The 20,179-nt window shown below is 44.2% G+C and overlaps 1 protein-coding gene across 2 annotated transcripts in view; it reads right to left on the bottom strand.

Moving 5' to 3' along the window:
- Positions 1-19,603, bottom strand: part of DOT1L (DOT1 like histone lysine methyltransferase) — a 116,245-nt gene extending 96,642 nt beyond the window's left edge. The window contains exon 1 of one of the 2 annotated variants that reach the window (XM_073686397.1): positions 19,068-19,603. In XM_073686397.1, the coding sequence (XP_073542498.1) occupies positions 19,068-19,148 (81 nt within the window). In that variant the 5' untranslated portion in view covers positions 19,149-19,603. The remainder of the gene's footprint in view (positions 1-19,067) is intronic. The other variant, XM_073686398.1, reaches the window with a different exon arrangement.
- Positions 19,604-20,179: the final 576 nt, after the last annotated feature.

The following is a 20,179-nucleotide window of genomic DNA, read 5'->3' as shown; positions in this document are numbered from 1 at the left end:
CCTGGTCAATAAGTATTAGGGCATAGGGATGTATGGATACATCTCACGTCAGAAATGGGTTAAAGAGTAAACGTCATTTTCATTTTATAAACCAATAGTACATATCAAAATAAGCAACTTTGTTATATATCTCATCAGAGAGATGTCACATAAAATAGTTAATAAATAACATTTCCCACATGTCTACTTTACATCAGAACAATTTTTTTCCTTAGGAAGTTAGAAGGGTTAAAAGTTGACCAGTGAATTATCATTTTCACAAAACTATTATTATTATTAGACCACATCACATTTGAAGTTATTTTGAGAGGTCTAGATGACAGAAATACCCAAAAGTGACACCATTCTAAAAACTGCACCCCTCAAGGTGCTCAAAACCACATTCAAGAAGTTTATTAACCCTTCAGGGGCTACACAGGAATTAATGGAATGTGGAAGGAAAAAAAAAAAAACATTTAATTTTTTCACAAAAATGTTGCTTTGGATCCAATTTTTTTAATTTTCACAAGGGTAACAGGAGAAAATGGACCCCAAAATTAGTTATGCATTTTCTCCTGAGCACGCCGATACTCCATATGTGGGGAAAGCTACTGTTTGGGCACCATTTAACTTTTTGAATGCAAAATTTGCCTGGAATAATGTCGCATTTGCAGAGTCCCTGATGTGCCTAAACAGTGGAAATACCCCACAAGTGACCCCATTTTGGAAACTAGACCCCTCAAGGAATTTATCTAGATGTGTGTTGAGCACTTTGATCCCACAGGTGCTGCACAGAATTTTAAATTGATCTGTGAAAAAGGAAAAAAAATATTTTTCCCACAAAAATATTGTTTTAGCCCCAAATTCTCATTTTCACAAGGAAGCAGGAGAAAATGGACCCCAAAATTTGTTGTGCAATTTCTCCTGAGTACGCCGATGCCCCATATGTGGTCGAAAAATACTTTTGAGGCAGAGTGCAAAGCGCAGAAGGGAAGAAATGCCCTATTGGGAATTCAGATTTTGCTGGACTAGTGTGCCATGTCACATTGGCAGAGCCCCTGAGGTGCAAGAACAGCAGAACCCCCATAAGTGACCTCATTTTACAAACTACATCTCTCAACGAATTCATCTAGGCGTGCAGCGATCATATTGACATCACGGGTATGTCACAGCATTTTATACCATTGGGCAGTGAAGAAAAAAAATAAATTACATTTTTACCACCAAAATTTTGTATTAGCCCCATATTTTACATTTTCACACTGGGAAATGGGTAAAAATGGTACCAAAATTTGGCACAATTTCTGCTTAATGTAGAAATACCCCATATATGGCTGTACAGTACTACTTAGCCACACGGCGATATTCGGGAGGGATGGAGAGCTATTTGCCTCCTGGAGCGCAGATTTTCCTAGAATAGTATGCAGACTCCATATACAGAGCCCCCAAGTGCTCGAAAAACAGAATAACCCCTTCAAGGTACCCCATTTTGGAAATTATACCCCTTTGGGAATTTATTTACAGGTGTAGTGACGATTTTAACTCTATGAGTATTTTCCTGAAACAAGCAGCAGTGGATGTTGCCGAGTGAAAATTGAAAACCGCCGTTGTAGTGACCAGTACTTTCTGGCGACATGAACCCGTAAATTAGGCAGGCTCTCATTGCTACAGAAATGCCAAACATGTGGACGCCAACTGTGATTTAGGCACACTGGGGCTCAGAAGGGAGGGGGGTATTTGGATATGGGAGCGCAGAATTCGCTGGATTTCTTGTGGGGGGCTAGGAGCCATCACGCTTTTCCAGAGCCTTTGTACTACCAGTAACGTGGAAGCCCCCTATACTTCAGTTAACAGATGACGAACCTGAGTGGGGACTTGCTTTTTTCGTGGATTGAGTTGAAGCTTTTATTGCGAACATTTTACATAATAAATTGGATCACATTTATCCTGCGCTCTACGCTGAGCACTTATATCGTGGTTTCCATCAAAATCTCTGAATGTAATTTGGATGAAACCACCGAGGGATCCTTTCACTATAAAGAGGCACCAGTGTTACTCTGGACCCAGTCTGGCCTCTGACACCGTCGGATCACAGGCTGATGGCGTCCACAGAGCCTCCACCGGCCTCATTACAGTGAATCTTCCGTCGGGGTTCCATCTGAAACAAAAATTTCAGCTCAGTGCAAAGCGCAGGATACCTGAGAATTAACAGCAGGTTAAGAATTGGTATTTATTTTTTACAACATTCCTCGTGCGGTATAAGTGATTAGACGACTTTATTATTCGGGTCGGTGCGATTACAGTGATACCAGATTAATATTGGGTTTTTATGTTTGGCTGCTATCACAAACTAAAAAACACTTTTTATTGTAAAAACAAGTTTTTCCATCCCAGTATTTTGAGAGCTATAATTTTTCCAGATTTCGGCTGACCGTCACGTGAGAGCTTGTTTTTCCGTAAAGAGTTGACTTTTATTGGTTCGATTTTCAGGAACATAACATTTTTGATGGCTTTCTATTTTGATTTTTGGGAGGCAGAATAAACAAAAAAGAGCAATTCAGGAATTGTTTTTTTTTATGCCGTTTGGCGTGTGATTGATAATAAGGCAGCTTCATTCTCCGGGTAAGCACAATTATAGCGATACCACATTTTAGTCTTTGTGTTTTGGTGCTTTTACACAAAAAATAATTTTATAGAAAAAAAATAATTATTTTTGCATTGCTTTATTCTGAGAGGTATAATCTTTTTATTTTTCCGCTGATGGAGCTGTACGACTTGTTTTTTGAAGGACAAGATAATGTTTTCAGTGATACCATTTTTATTTACATTTGTCTTTTTGATCAAGTTTTATTCCATTTTTTGTTTGGTGGTATAATAATAAAGCATAGGTTTTTGCTTTGCTTTTTTTTACGGTGTTCACTGAAGGGGTTAATTAGCGGGACAGTTTTATAGGTCAGGTCGTTACGGACGCGGCAATACTAACTACAGGTGCATCTTACTAAATTAGAATATCAAAAAGTTAATTTATTTCAGTTCTTCAATACAAAAAGTGAAACTCATTATATAGAGTCATTACAAACAGAGTGATCTATTTCAAGTGTTTATTTCTGTTAATGTTGATGATTATGGCTTACAGTCAATGAAAACACAAAAGTCATTATCTCAGTAAATTAGCATACTTTATAACAACAGCTTGAAAAATGTTTTTAAAATCCGAAATGTTGCCCTACTGAAATGTATGTTCAGTAAATGCACTCAATAGTTGGTCGGGGCTCCTTTTGCATCAATTACTGCATCAATGTGGCGTGGCATGGAGGCGATCAGCCTGTGGCACTGCTGAGGTGTTATGGAAGACCAGGTTGCTTTGATGGCAGCCTTCAGCTCGTCTGCATTGTTGGGTCTGGTGTCTCTCATCTTCCTCGACAATACCCCATAGATTCTCTACAGGGTTAAGGTTAGGCGAGTTTGCTGGCCAATCAAGCACAGTGATACTGTTGTGTGTAAACCAGGTATTGGTACTTTTGTCAGTGTGGACAGGTGCCAAGTCCTGCTGGAGAATGAAATTTCCATCTCCAAAAAGCTTGTCGGCAGAGGGAAGCATAAAGTGCTCTAAAATGTCCTGGTAGACGGCTGCGCTGACTTTGGTCTTGATAAAACACAGTGGACCTACACCAGCAGATGACATGGCTCCCCAAACCATCACTGATTGTGGAAACTTCACACTAGTTCTCAAGCAGCTTGGATTGTGGCCTCTCCACTCTTCCTCCAGACTCTGGGACCTTGTGGAGTGTGTCAATGACTGCCTTCTGGACATCTGTCAGGTCAGCAGTCTTCCCCATGATTGTGGAGCCTACTGAAACAGACTAAGAGACCTTTTTAAATGCTTAGGAAGCCATTGCAGGTATTTTTTTTAATTATTTTAACTTACTGAGATAATGACTTTTGTGTTTTCATTGGCTGTAAGCCATAATCATCAACATTAACAGAAATAAACACTTGAAATAGATCACTGTTTGTAATGACTATATAATATGAGTTTCACTTTTTGAATTGAACTGAAATAAATTAACTTTTTCATGATATTCTAATTTAGTGAGATGCATTTGTATGTACGATTTTTATTTTTTTACATTAATAAATGTAATTATTTGATTTTTTTTGTTTTTTTTTACAATTTTTAAACAACTTTTATTTTGTCCTACTATGGGACATCAACACGGACTGATCACTGATCTACTGTAATACTCTGCAATGCTACGGCATTGCAGGATATTAGATCAGCATCTCTCACACAAGGACGAGGCGTGTCAGCTCCTGCTCTGAGCAGGAGCTTGCAGGCCACCACCCCTGGGAGACCCCGCAGCCATCTTTCGGCCTGGGGTCACCATGGAGACCATCAGCACAACGTGATCGCCATCGCTTTGTTCTGATGATGGCGCTGCGATGCTCCATGATGTCGCTGTCTCTTGACAGCAGCATCATTGGGGTTTAGCGATCTTGATCAGTGCTGGCACCGATCGTGGGCCTTGCTGCTGTGTCAGTTCTCACATAGAGATGACACCCGCACTCGATCGCAGCGACGCTCAGTGTGAGCCCGCGCGATCATGAAGAATTATATGTATGGCGGTTTGTGGGAACGCAGCTCCCGCAGCACTGTACATATACTGCTCCTGTCGGGAAGGGGTTAAACGCCACCTCTTTAACTGCATATAAGTGAATGACGTGTCTGTCATCCACGTGGTGCCCGAAGTCTCGCGCCTGTGAAGTGGAATCACTGGCTGTTCAATAGGGTACAGTGAAGCGCACCTGCGAAGCTCTCAGATTCCACAGCACAGGCGCGAGACTTCAAGCACTACATGGATGACGGATCGCACTCTGCCATGCAAGTCAATGAAAAACATCGGACTGCATCTGGATGACATCTGAGTGCGGTTCGATTTCCACAGACTGTCAAAATGGAGAAGATGAAGAAATTCTTTTTCTCTATCTTCTCCTCATTCGAGAGAATCTGATCAGAGTGTGATCAGAGTGTGATCAGAGTGTGATCAGAGTGTGATCAGAGTGTGATCAGAGTGTGATCAGAGTGTGATCAGAGTGTGATCAGAGTGTGATCAGAGTGTGATCAGAGTGTGATCAGAGTGTGATCAGAATAATTGACCAAATTCTTTTGAATAAGAGAATATATGCTCGTCTGCACCTGCCCTTAGAGCAAACAATCCCTTTAATTGATAGCTCAATGCCCCATTTCCTTGCCTGGCACCTGCTGTCTCATAGATAATGAGTTAAGAATAAAGCTAAGGGGCGGTTAACAAATTTTTTTGATGAATTTTTACAGGAGAAACCAGTGTTTTTTTGTTTTTGTTTTTATATAGAGATTCTGCTTAAAACCTCAGCATAAAAAAAAAAAACTCTGAACACTGAGATGAGGGGGATGACTGATTTTACTGACCGATTGCCTTAAAGTTGTGTGCCCATGATCAGGAATAGAAGCGTTTTGGATACAACGTATTTTCGCTGCGTCCAAAACGCTGCGTTCTACATTACAAGCATGTGGATTTATAGAATCCCATACCCACTGTGCTTCTATTTAAAACTGCATAAACTCGCCGATGGCACGGGTTTACGAGCTGCAGCAGGTGAATGTCTGCAGTGGACATGCTAGTCTCCGCTGCGTAATTTCCCAAATAGCCAGTCATTAGATGGGGTAAACCCGCATGGTTACCTAATAACATATGCGTTTTAAAGAATGCAGGTATTCCTGATCGTGGGCACATAGCCTTAAAGGAATGGTTCAGCCTTGGGACAAAAGTCTGCAGTCAATCAAGTCATGATTCCTTATCATTGCTGGTGAGAACAGACAGTCACATGAATGCATGTATGGGATTTGCATTTGGATTCTCACAATAGAAGTGAATTGAGAGAAGACAGATCAATCTAATTGGCACTAATTGTCAAAATTCAGAAGTCCCAGAGCAAGAGTAGACGTTCTCCCAAGACTGGACAAGTTTCGTGTTCCAGTAAGAGTTTTCCACAGGAGTGGAAAGGAACAAATGCAGGCAGATGTCTCACGGCTGACAGCAGCCAGGCACACTCAGCAGGTGACGCTGGAAGCCCTGTATCAATGACAGATGACTCACGAGGCGTTTATGATGTGGCTGACTAACCTACTACGTAATCATGTTATCCTTAATAATTAGTTTTATTCAAGTGGGTACATGCATCACAGACAATGTCTGAGCTTTTATTAAAAATTATTTTTCTAAAATGAAGTTCAGAAACTTTACAGTAAAATTAATAGGCAATAAGAGGTGCGATCCCAGTGAGCTGCCAGAAACAGAAAATGTAAGTCATTTATATCTTAAGTCATATAAACATGTAAGATTTTCCTATTGTAACTAATATTCTAATACATTTCCACTAGAAAGGGATTCCAGTAATAAAACAAAAGGAACGTTTTAAGGGAGGCAGGTCATCTGTCAGCCCCGCAGACACCATCAATATACCTTCTCAGCTCCTTTACTTCCCCCTCTAATAACTGGGCACCCCACAACAGGGTAGTGATAGTGTGCAGGGTGAGTGTACAGGGCGTCATGTGTAAAATTAGTTGAGCTGGGTGTGCCCAACTTATGCCAACACTAAAGCAGCAGCAGTGCCTAAACAAGTTTACCAAGAATGCTGGCGCAATAGTAAGCACATTAACCTATTCATGATCACTGGAAAACCCTAGTGTACACACACAATGAGTTTAATATACATTGGTCTAATACTGGCATTAAATGAGTTACTTTTTGGCCAAAACCAGGAGTGGAACAATCAGATGTAAAGTATAATAGAAACACGTCACCACTTCTGTATTTATCACCCACTCCTGGTTTTGGCTTACAGATACTGATGTGAAATACTGAACATGTCAACACGGCCTAAGCGGTTCTCTGGGATATCAATATTAGATTGCTGGGGATGGGTCCGTCTCTAGCTCTCCAATAAACCGCACCGCTCTTATCGTTTACTCGGCAAGGTTCTACCAATGTACAGAGACGTGCCTGGTAAATAATGGAGACCACGCTCACTACAACCCCTTCAATCAGCTAATCGGTGGGGGAAGCTCGAAGTCGGACCACCAACCACATTAAACTAATCATCAGAGAATAGGCCATCAATATAAGAGTTCCAGAAATCATCTTTATTGCCGTACATGCTCAGATCATATGGATGTACAATATCAACATATCAGCAATATTGTGTGAAGCAGAACAATGTTTCATTAGTATCCAGAGCTACAAAATGTTAGTCATGTAATTCCACAAGAAAAGACCTGAAACATGGAGGCAATTACAAGAATAACCAACACAATAACTGTATTTCATTGGAAAGCGTGTTGTACAAGTGAATCCTGAGACGGTCGATTCTAAATGAAAATTTACCACATTAATGTAAAAAAAAAAAAAAACACTAGCCTTAACGGCATGGGCACAAAGAGAGGCACCAGGGACCACTACAACGGGTAAGCTACCACCACCAAAATTCCATTATGTTCCTCAATGTAGAACTGGTACAAGCAAGGCAATGATCATGTAAAAGTGATGAGACCCCTATAATTTGTCACATCTGTTGCTGTTTCACAGTATTCTCTGGTCACCAACGAGAAACTGAAGCCAGACATTTGCCTAGATTATACAGCAGGGATCTAGCTACCAGCGCACATATTGGGTGCTTCATCACTGATGCACAATGCTAAGCCAAGTCTAATTTGCTCTTATATTGGGTATATTGCATGCAGGTGACTACATTATTTTACCCATTCCATTGTCTGGGTTCATATCTGCATTTGGGACTTGAAAGCCAGTCGCTAATCTGGCCTGAAATAGAGAAAGTAGTGCAGCATTTCGTAAGGTACACTGCTAAGCCCCAATGACAGAAATGATCCTCAGCATATCAGCAGGGAAGTGTGCAACATCCAAAAAAAGTTGTGAAACACAATGGGCACCTCCAAATAAAATCTTCAAGCTTAAAGAAGTTGTCTACTACTTTCACATTGATGCCCTATCCTTAGGATAGGGCATCAATGTACAGTACAGACCAAAAGTTTGGACACACCTTCTCATTTAAAGATTTTTCTGTATTTTCATGACTATGAAGATTGTACATTCACGCTGAAGGCATCAAAACTATGAATTAACACATGTGGAATTATACACTTAACAAAAAAGTGTGAAACAACTGAAAATATGTCTTATATTCTGGGTTCTTCAAAGTAGCCACCTTTTGCTTTGATGACTGCTTTGCACACTCTTGGCATTCTCTTGATGAGCTTCAAAAGGTAGTCACCGGAAATGGTCTTCCAACAATCTTGAAGGAGTTCCCAGAGATGCTTAGCACTTGTTGGCCCTTTTGCCTTCACTCTGCGGTCCAGCTCACCCCAAACCATCTCGATATCATTCAGGTCTGGTGACTGTGGAGGCCAGGTCATCTGGCGTAGCACCCCATCACTCTCCTCCTTGGTCAAATAGCCCTTACACAGCCTGGAGGTGTGTTTGAGGTCATTGTCCTGTTGAAAAATAAATGATGGTCCAAATAAACGCAAACCGGATGGAATAGCATGCCGCTGCAAGATGCTGTGGTAGCCATGCTGGTTCAGCATGCCTTCAATTTTGAATAAATCCCAAACAGAGTCACCAGCAAAGCACCCCCACACCATCACACCTCCGCCTCCATGCTTCATGGTGGGAACCAGGCATGTAGAGTCCATCCGTTCACCTTTTCTGCGTCTCACAAAGACACGGTAGTTGAAACCAAAGATCTCAAATTTGGACTCATCAGACCAAAGCACAGATTTCCACTGGTCTAATGTCCATTCCTTGTGTTCTTTAGCCCAAACAAGTCTCTTCTGCTTGTTGCCTGTCCTTAGGAGTGGTTTCCTAGCAGCTATTTTACCATGAAGGCCTGCTGCACAAAGTCTCCTCTTAACAGTTGTTGTAGAGATGTGTCTGCTGCTAGAACTCTGTGTGGCATTGACCCGGTCTCTAATCTGAGCTGCTGTTAACCTGCGATTTCTGAGGCTGGTGACTTGGATAAACTTGTCCTTAGAAGCAGAGGTGACTCTTGGTCTTCCTTTCCTGGGGCGGTCCTCATGTGAGCCAGTTTCTTTGTAGCGCTTGATGGTTTTTGCAACTGCACTTGGGGACACTTTCAAAGTTTACGAATTTTTCGGACTGACTGACCTTCATTTCTTAAAGTAATGATGGCCACTCGTTTTTCTTTACTTAGCTGCTTTTTACTTGCCTTAATACAAATTCTAACAGTCTATTCAGTAGGACTATTAGCTGTGTATCCACCAGACTTCAGCACAACACAACTGATGGTCCCAACTCCATTTATAAGGCAAGAAATCCCACTTATTAACCCTGACAGGGCACACCTGTGAAGTGAAAACTATTTCCGGTGACTACCTCTTGAAGTTCATCAAGAGATTGCCAACAGCGTGCAAAGCAGTCATCAAAGCAAAAGGTGGCTACTTTGAAGAACCTAGAATATAAGACATATTTTCAGTTGTTTCACACTTTTTTGTTAAGTATATAATTCCACATGTGTTAATTCATAGTTTTGATGCCTTCAGTGTGAATGTACAATTTTCATAGTCATGAAAATACAGAAAAATCTTTAAATGAGAAGGTGTGTCCAAACTTTTGGTCTGTACTGTACTGTATATGATCAGCCAGGGTCCCGCACCCAACCCAGCACCGCCGATCAGCTGTTATCGGTGCCAGCCGGAAGTCCTTACCTGCTGTGCTTGGTCGTCCATCTGTAGTGGCTGCCGCGGGTTCCTACACATCCACCTCCGATTTAATTGAATAGGAGGTGGATGTACAATAACAAGCGCCGGTCACTACAGATAGATCAAGCAGAGCAGGTAAGCACTTCCTGCCGGCGGCACCAATAACAGCTGTTCAGCGGGGGTGGGTGGCGCTGGGTGCGGCATCAATATGAGAGTAGTGGACAACCCCTTTAATTTAATAAAGGATAAAAATTCCACTGGATGGGAAAACACACTGGCGCGTTTCTCTTGTCAACTGCGCCCTTGGTCATAGTGTATAACTCTATTACCAAAGGCGTAGAGGATGCCAGAAACGCGCCAGTGTGCGTTTTACCATCAAGTGGAATTTTTATTCTTTTGTAAATTAAATTAAGCTTGAAGATTTTATTTGGAGGTGCCCATCCTATTTCACAATTTTTGGGATGTTCTCTGGGGGTCAGCAGTATGGCACTCACTATGATGAAAACAAGCATGCATTGATTAAGTACGGAAATAACTTTTTTTTTTTCCAGGAAATGTACAACACTTTGTTATCACCAGCAGTCCCATAGCGAATATCAGACCACCATCAATCTGATAATGATGACCCGATCCTAGAGTTAGGTCACCAATTTCTCTTTTAAATGTGAATGTAGCTTGAAGAATGCACATGTTGCAGCTTTGGTGCGGTTTATGCCATGGTTTTGTTAAATTGCTGTGGTCACATGATAACCCAGCTTAGGGGGATATAGACAAAACTAGGGCTGGGTTCTAAACATAGGTAATTTGGAACACCTTTCACCTTGACTTTATGCTATGCATTTCTATAAACTTCAAGGAAGTGGTTATCTCATGAGACATGTCCATACTAAGCCCTAAAAGTCTAGTAACCGCTGTTTTAAACATACAATTTTTTAACTGTTTGCTTCCACATGTCCCCTTTGTTGGTGCTGCTAATCTGTGCTGTAGGACACTATGTAGAGAACGGAACAAGTGTCACCAGCAGCCTACGGCTTATTATGTGGACAGGCACATTGGTACACACTATAAAAGAAAGGTGCGGCCATGCTGAATAAGGAAATGGCAGAACTGTTCACTGGATTATTTTAACAGTATGCAACTAGAGTACTTTACTCCTTCTTTATGACCTATCCAATGATTGTGATACAATAATGGTGAGGAGATCCCTTCTAAAAGGGAACCAGTCAGCAGATTCAAGCTGTTATGGGCAATATGCATCAGACACTGGCTGCACAATCATAATTAGGCATGTTCTACTGTGAAATGCTGCCATGTTTAAGAGAAAATATAGTTTGAAAAGCCCCTGGCCAGCTTCTCTCCGACCCAGTTGACTGACAGATTTGTATGTACACACAAGGGTGAGACCTGTCAATCACTTACAGCATTGTGGGGAGAAGCTGGCCTGCGTCGGCTCCAGATTAGTCATGTCTGTCCCTATAGTGGAGCCCAGCTGACTTCTCAAACTAGGCTCTCTAAACAGCAGGGTTTCTGAGTAACACATACCTGGCTGCAATCACATAATTAGGCTCTGATTCATGATGCCCATGGTTCAAACATCATGAATTGAGTGACATGTTTCCGTTAAAAAGGTTGTCCCATAGAGACAACCACTGTATGGCTTACAAGCATTGTAGAGGGCAACATCAAGAGCTAAAATAATTGCTGACTACAGCCATGTTTGTAAGATATGGACTTCGCCATTCAGCACATTTCCCCTGCAGAGAAATTGGTAAAATCCACTGAGCTAAATCAGTAACAGACAAGACCTGACACTAATATATTGTAGCAACATATGCATCAGACTGTCCTACTATGCCTTGACAAAGCACCATTGTATGCCTGAGGTAAGCTCCCGTCAGATGAGTCCGCAGGCTCCCATTTACCAGGGGGATATATAGGACTTCAAGGTTGGTTTTTCCTGTATAGAACAGCGCAATAATCTGCACTCCTCCATACAATGAGTTCCAGTAATACTAAATATTTACGGTGCAGTGTACATTTTGGCAGCATCTTCTAGGTGACAGAAGGCACTGTATGGCATCACAGGCTTTCATAGGACATGCACATTAGGAGAAGTCCACGTGTATGCGTTTATCAGAAGATGACCCATTTCTATCATGTTTTTACCCTATGTTGAACATGGAAGGTATGCTAGGAGATTGGTCGGCATCCCCGTAGGCTAACATGTTGCCAGATTCTCCATAACTTTATTTTATTGAAGCCTACATCTATATAAACATACAGGGAATAATTATGGTCACTGAAATTAAAGGCAGTTTTCTGGGTTGGGGTAAATTTGTGCATTCACTGACTGTAGATTTGCTACCCCATCACAGCATTTTGCACACTGGCTGCCAATTTTTTGAGGCAGTCAAGTGATGGACAGTATGCGATTGGCATACTGGTGGACATGTGCCAACTAAAGTCTCATCTGCTTCTCTCAGTGATCTACTAAATGCTAAAATTAACCTCACGCCAAGAACAGCCCTATTAAAAGGATTCTCACCCCAAAAATCCATATTAAACTAGCTGTATGTTGGTAAAGCTCAGCCCTAATGAGGATCATAGTAGCACTGTACATTCTAGTGGTTCAGGGTCTGAGATAATTATTTCCGATGCTAATGAAGTGGCTTCAGTGCACTGTTCTGCCCCCACATTGTGCACTTTCCCCATCCCCTTATACAGAGTGGGCCAGGCCATGTGTACAGTGTCAGCATGCACCCATGCAGGGGAGCGCAGGCAGCTCTCGGAATGGACAAACGTTCGGTATCAATCAGAAGGAAGAAAGAGGTGGAATCCCAAAACACTAATTGGGTGCACTGAAGGTCCCCCCTCATTAAAATTGAAAATATAAGTAATTTTCTCTGGCAAAGTAGCACTAAAATATACCGTATTAGTATGATTTTTTACAGGGGCACAGCTAGTTAAATATGCATTTTGGGGTGGGGGTGAAGCAGACTTTAAAGGGCTTGTCCACTACTAGGACACCCCCTTCTTGAGCTAAATGTTTGGCCCCGATAAAATAAAACACCTTATACTGCCCTCCTGTGCCAGCACCATTCCAGCGGTCCGGGGCTCTCACGCGGTTGTTGGGACACGCGAGCCCGGCGCCCAATCAGCGCTGGCGTCACAGTCCCAGCTTACTGTTGAATTGAACATGAAGAGGAAGTCCGGGTTGCGGCTGATCTCGGGGGTCCTATTCATGTTCAATTCGACAGAAGGCGAAGACAGTGATGCCAGCGCTGATTGGGCGCCAGGCTCACTTGTCACTACAACCGCACAGGAGCCCCAGTACAGCGAGTGCCAACACCGCTGGAAAGGCGTTAGCATGGGAGGGGAGTATAAGCTTTTGTGAGAAGGAGCTGTCCAAGTAGTGGACAACTTCTTTAATAAAGATGAAGCTAATACTTGGCTATCCCTCCGACAGACCATGAATATAGTTAAGAACGGAAAACCAATGAACAATAGATTGCATCTTTACTTTTTTATACAATGAAAAACTGCTGGTTAAGAGTTTCCCATTAAAGTAATGTTTTAGCATTATGCTGAATAAAATGTTTTTGTGATACAGGAAGTATGAGGTTTGTGACGGCTTGATTTTAAAGCTTAGTTTGTGAATGCTTTCTATGCAAGATACCATAGTAGGGTGTGGTTTTATGTGGGTGTGCAAGGTGGCATGATGGCTTTGCAATTATGCCCCCACCCCCTCCATCTCAACAACTGAAGTAGTAAAAGTTGTGTCTGTTATAAAGAACTTTATCTTAGCAGTAGCTTTTGGTTGAAAGCACCCACACGCCGGTATTACTCATGTTAGCACTTCTCCCTGATGCGTGATTCTGAGTCACTTTGACAGGAATCGCTGTTCTAAGAACATTTTTTGAAGTCAAAATTCAAAAGGGATTTCCCAACTTTATGGTATTAATGACCTACCATTAGGATAGGTCATCAATATCAGATCACTGGGGTTCTAACACTCAGCACCCCACAGATAAACTTTTTTTCTGCTTCAGCGCAGACCTAACATAACCAATATACATAGCCAGAAAATCACAGCTCCGTTCACTGCATAGTGGACGTACAAACAGAAGCTGAGCTGCAGTACCTGAGAATGGCCACCAGAGTAGTGAAATGCTCTAATTTACTGTGTTCAACCGACAGTTGATCCACGGTGGGGCCAATACTGTAAATACACCTTCCCACCTGCTTGGTTTCCATCTATCTCTGCCCTTGTCTGGCTCTATGAGGCCAGAGCTGTCAAAGAAGTAGGGGAGAGAAAATAGAGGGAAAACAAGCAGGTGGGAAAATGTATATGAATGATTTGGCCTGCCGTGAAGCACTGAGTGGTGGGATTTAGTTTGAACAGTTATCTCATCCTGTGCCAACAGAGTCCTTTTAAAATGCTGATCATGGGAATACCGGTACCCCAACAATCTGATATTGATGACCTAGCCTAAGGAGAGACCATTAATATCATAAGCCTGGAAAGAACAGATCCCCCTGTAAAGGGTTGTTCCACTACAATGATACTGATGACCAGTCAATTAGATAGGGGGATGATCTAAAGTACATGGCTACAGCCACTAAACAGTTGAGGGAGCCATGCTATTCAGCTCCGCAACTACTTGGAGGCAGCCAACGGCTGTGCTGAGAACAGCTGATCGGTGGGTATGCCAGAAGGTGGACCCCCCCAAAGTTCTGACATTGATAATCGATAATCCTAAAAGACAGATCATTAATGGCATTGTAGTGGAACAACCCTTTAACCTTTTATTGAAAATGGGGAGGGACTCCAAGTTCCCCATGTGATGATTTTTAAAGGGGCCGTCTCCTGAAGACAACTTCAGTCCATATGACTTATTGGATACACACCTTGAAGAGAAATTCCCCTTTACAAACCAGATCTGAGAGCAGCTCTATGAAGTTTCTCCTGTTCTCACTAATGCAAGTTACCTTTGTATTAGGCCAAAGTAATGCTCCCAATGTGAAAAAACCTCCATATTACTGCAGGAGATGGGAAAAAAAAAAAAAAACTTTGTTCTCCCTGTCAGATTCATAGTGAATCAAACAGAAAAAAAAATCATAACTCCTCAAACAATTAGAGAAATACAGTATAACGACGTATTATGTCTGTATAAAGCCATTATGTGGTGGGAGTGAAAACAAACCTCTACTACCAATGCACAGGAGATACACCTTCAAGTTTTGCTGTACTCACTTTCCCCACACGGGCTGGCTGTGAGGTGGAAGCTAAAAAAGTGTTAGTTACAATCAGGTAAAGTGCACATATAGCATTTTTGATGCTTTTTCCGCTCAGAAATGCATCAAAAAAGTTATGTAATCCTTGTGCCAGCTAATGCAATGACAATCCTGATGTGCTATGCACATGATGTGGAGTTTTCCGCTCAGCATTGTCTTGGAGTTTAAATACGCAGAACGGCCATTCTATGCAGCGTTTCTGCAGCGTTTTCCGCCCATTGACTTTAATTGAACTGCAGCAAATCCGCAGGTATAAATATATCTGCGGATTTGACTAGTCAATGGGTCAAATTCGCTGCAAAAACACACATAGAATGGTACCCAGGTCGGCTAGGGAAGACTACTTCTCCCATCATCTGACCGTCGGTCCCGCTGATAACAGCAACATCGGCGCTCCTGAGGGGATAAGTAGTCTCCTCAGCTGAGCCGGCGCCTGTGAGATTTAAAAAAAATATATATATATTCTCACCTGTCCTGCGTCCTCGCGATGTCCCCAGGCGATGTGATCAGCCCGGCGGCCAGGGGTACACTGACAGGAGCGCGCTCGCTCCCGGCAGTGTACATCGCTGCTACCTGGACTGAGTTCACGGCACCGGTACTGAGAATGTTTCCACGCATCACTGATGAGGTATGAGGTCACCGGGGCTGATCAGCTGATCTTCGGCTGATGAACCCAAGTGACCTCACTCCTGTAGCAGCAATGTACACTGCCAGGAGTGATTTTACACTCCTGTCAGTGTACAGAGTGTTGTCTTCTACAGCAGTGACATCAGTGATTGATTTGACTACTGTAGAAGTGACTGGGATCGCCAGTAAGGAGCCTGCACCACTTGCAGGCTCTATTCTTTAGAGCTTGGTCGCATCACTCTGAAGCTAGCCAGATACAACTAGATTAAGTCCCTCTGCGCTTCTCCCAGACTGTAGAGGCAAAGCTGCCTGTGCTAACAGTTTGAGAAAGCACACAAATTTGAACCAGAGGTGCGACCATGCCACTGATCCAAACTGTCAATCTTCATGAGCACACCATGGCTGGCTGAGGGCCAAGAGCAATGTGCTCATGAAGACAGAACTTTAGAGCAATTGTTTAACCTCTTCCCATCCCATCATGGAACTTGCCACTTTCCATTTAGTACATAAACGTGTTCTCTTCTCAATTCCTTACCTCTCACCCTGCTCACTCCCGGCTGCAAGCACAGACACAGCAACTGGGAATGAGCCGAGAGGCCGGAGGGAGCAACTTCGCTAATTCCTTCCACCCAGCACCCCAATTAATGAGCTGTCATAAGCTCTGTCAGTAGCCAGTTGTATACACATCAAATGGAGTATTCGTCTCTTGAATAAGAGCTGTTCTGCAGTATCTAGCAGCGGCCGATACAAACGGATTGGAACTTCGTATTGCAGCTCTGTGCTTATATCCGGCTGCCAAAATTTATACCAAAGTATTGGTAGGGTGCTGGGAGTTTAGCAAGAGTGAAGGTGTCCCTGCAATCACATGATCTCGGGGATCAATAATCAGACATTGTTGCTTACTCTAATGTATATACTGCATTGAATGCTCCAATGGGTGCCCAGCTGTCAGGGACATGCGGCAGAACTGTTATTCTGCAAAGAAAAGGGCCTCTATTAAACCATATTAAATTAACAGGGTGTTCTCAAGTTATTAAAATTGTTTTAGTTAGCATAAAAATAAACAGGTTTGCAATTCACTTACTTTTTCTATTTACTGTCATTTTCCTGCAGTGAGCTTTTATCTGACATAGTGTTCAGCTTGTTTCTAAGATCGACCAGCAGACCCTGGCTGAGTGTGTAAAGTAGCTACATTCCAGGGGAAAAGTTAAAGAAGTTGTCCACTACTTTTACATTGATAACCCATCAGTGGGATAGGCCGGGGTCCCGCACCCAGAACCCCCGCCGATCAGCTGTTATCGGTGCCGGCCACGGGCCGGAAGTGCTTACTCATGGAGCTTGGCTGTCTAGCTGTAGTGGCCACTGCGGGGTACTGCACAACCGCCTCCTATTCAAATCAACAGGAGGTGGATGTGCAGATAACCGCAGCGGCCACTACAGCTAGACGGCCAAGCTCCACGAGTAAGCACTTCCGGCCGGTGTCCGCCGACAATGGGCAATGATAACAGCTGATCGGTGGGCGTGCTGAGTGCAGGACCCCGGCCGATCAGACATTGATGCCCTATCCTACGAATGGAAAATCAATGTAAAAGTAGTGGACAACTTATTTAACTTCTCAGATATCAGCCACCTCACTCCAGTCTATCGATTTCTATACAGCAGTTAGCTGTTCACCCTCTATCCTCCTCTCATCAGTGCTGTGTAATCACAATACCACCCCTCACCCGACATCATAGCTCTCACTGTCTATGCAGTGTTATCCATATATGCAAGTATAGTGATACCAACGTACGCTCCAGAAGAAACCACAAAAGCTGAATGTGTTATAAGAACTTGTGGTGAGCATTATAGTTCTAATACTATACCTCTGCTACTCACAAGAGCTGTCACACAAGGAGGAGAGCCCGAAAGTAAAGAAACTGCAGAGTTCGGAGCTGATCGAGATAACTTCAGAATAACCCTTTAACAGCCACAATGTAAAGAATGTGTGGCAGTTAAAAGGCTAGAAATGTGATAAAAACTGCAACAAGATATGGACCAGACCATCTCAGAACCCAGAACATTAGAGCCACAACAGCCATAGTGTTAGGCTCTAGTCAGCCGGCATCAGACCAGATGTCACATGATCATTCTGTCAGAGTGTCAATCATTTAGACAAAAAAAAAAAAACAGTACTGCATGCTGCACTAATACTCCAGACAAATTTGCCAGGATCTCTGACAGAGGCTTTTCGCGGAGTCTCCAGTGCAGATGTGAACATATAACACCCTCAGGTGTACAATCTGCACAGTAAACAGCTGACGGTTACAGAAACGCGACATTTCTAGGACATTTTACCTGACGCTATGACAGCGCAAGGATCTGTATTAATATGCCACATGTCAAATTGAAATTGATAAATTCCTGGTTTGCAGCAGTTTCTTCACTGGCCCTTTAAAACATTACCGCGCTGGGCCTGTGGGAAGGTTGTGGATTAGAAGGGGGAGCAACTGTTGCTATCGAGCGGGTAAACGCTAGGTTTCACCCCAGCCAATAGGGAGCCATGCCATTATTAACCCTTCGCCAGCCGGAGGCGGGAATGGATAAAAATAGAGCTGGCTTCTTGGAAGCCCCAGAGTTACCAGTGACAGGAGGCGTAGAAATGATGTCTAGAATGAGACTGCACTTGTCAAACTTACAAAGCAACATATTTCCCATTCACCTGGCCCTCCACACAGCGTGAGCCAGGGGAGGCCACAGTGACAGGTGTATAGGTGCATCGACGCCCTGCAGGCAACCATAGGCAGGGCGGCCATACATGTGACCTGTGCTCACACATCAGTCACAGGATCCACAACCAGCAGCCACACAGCTGACACTAATCACACAGGATCCACAACCAGCAGCCACACAGCTGACACTAATCACACAGGATCCACAACCAGCAGCCACACAGCTGACACTAATCACACAGGATCTACAACCAGCAGCCACACAGCTGACACTAATCACACAGGATCCACAACCAGCTGCAGCCACGGCTGACACTCATCACACAGGATCCACAACCAGCTGCAGCCACGGCTGACACTCATCACACAGGATCCACAACCAGCTGCAGCCACGGCTGACACTCATCACACAGGATCCACAACCAGCTGCAGCCACGGCTGACACTCATCACACAGAGCAAAGGTCACGCAGGTTGCAGCCCCACACCGCTCAGGCTAGTAGGGGTTTCCACACCACACACAATGCATGTCACACGGGAAAGCCTCAGCCCCGCACGGAATAACGCGTCCTGCCCGGGGAAACACACGTGGACCTGCAGCTAGAGGACAAAGCCACGCACACACGCTCCCGGCTGCCACCTACATCGCGGCCTTCCCCACAGGACAATCCCCGGACTCACGTAAACAGGCAGCGGCCACGGATAGATGGCAGGCTCGGCTCCCACCGGCGACTTGAGCCTGAGTTCCAGCTTCTCGCCCATGTCCTGAGAGCATACTAATCCCAATCCGCCGGCTGTGGACAGGAGGGGGCAGCCAGCACGGTCACTCCCAGCACGGTCACTAGGCTCTCTCCCCGCCGGTCCAGGGCTCACTTCTCTTCACACTCGCTGGCCTCACAACGCCATCTTGGACCCGGCGCCAAGCAACAATGAGCAGAAGGCCGGGCCAAACCACCGTGTGCTGGGCGGGGGGAGGGGGCGTGCACGGTATACGCCTAGCGATAGGGAACGGAGTAATCCGGTGGGGTGTCCTCATATGGCCCCTTAGCCTCAAATGAGAGGGCGACGGGCGGGAAGGAAGGGCTAGGCCAGCCTGACTCCAGCAGGACGGGGCGCCCCCGCTCGCTCCATGCTAATGAGCACACCCAGCGGGTGTAGCGCTCAGCCCTGGTCAGTCCTCTGGCTGACGGGTCACCCTACGTGCTGGCTGCCTGTGGACTGCTCCAAGTCGCCAAGCAGGGGTGTACTCGTCTGTGGAGCGAGATGGAGCGCTCCCTCAGGCTCCCAGCACATGAATGGCTGCCTCCTGGCTACACTGGATATTGGCTGCCAACAATCCGGACACAGCCATTGTTGTGCCACACACAAGTCCCTGGTCACTGCTGACGGATCTCATGCCTTGTGAGCAGAATCTGTCAGGACGTGGAGCCATAATACCAGTCAGGGCGTAACTATGGTGGGCGAAGGGGCACCTGGAGCCTAAGAGCCCCAAAAAAGCCCTTTACGCCATCAGAGAAGACCAAACCTATTAAAGAAAATGCGCCGAGTCTCACAGACCTCATTCTTGGATCCACCATTCTAGTCTGAGCACATCCATCCTACCCAGTGCACTGCCCAAATAATAAATCTATCTGCTCAGACATTTCATATTGATGTGTGAGTGCTGCCTTATGGTAACCGCTTTGATGAGGTCATGTGATCTCATGGTGCTCCCCCCTGGCTTTACATGGCTTTATGTTCTCTTCAGGGGGTCACTATCTAAGTTACCAGGGGGGGAGGGGAAAAAATGGTAT

The sequence above is a fragment of the Phyllobates terribilis genome, unplaced genomic scaffold (assembly GCF_046119375.1).
Source record: "Phyllobates terribilis strain yellow unplaced genomic scaffold, ASM4611937v1 Scaffold_1__5_contigs__length_1240528914, whole genome shotgun sequence".
In the NCBI taxonomy this organism is placed as follows: Eukaryota; Metazoa; Chordata; class Amphibia; order Anura; family Dendrobatidae; genus Phyllobates; species Phyllobates terribilis.
Note: the sequence above shows the minus strand (reverse complement) of the source record. Positions and strands in the feature narration are given on the sequence as shown.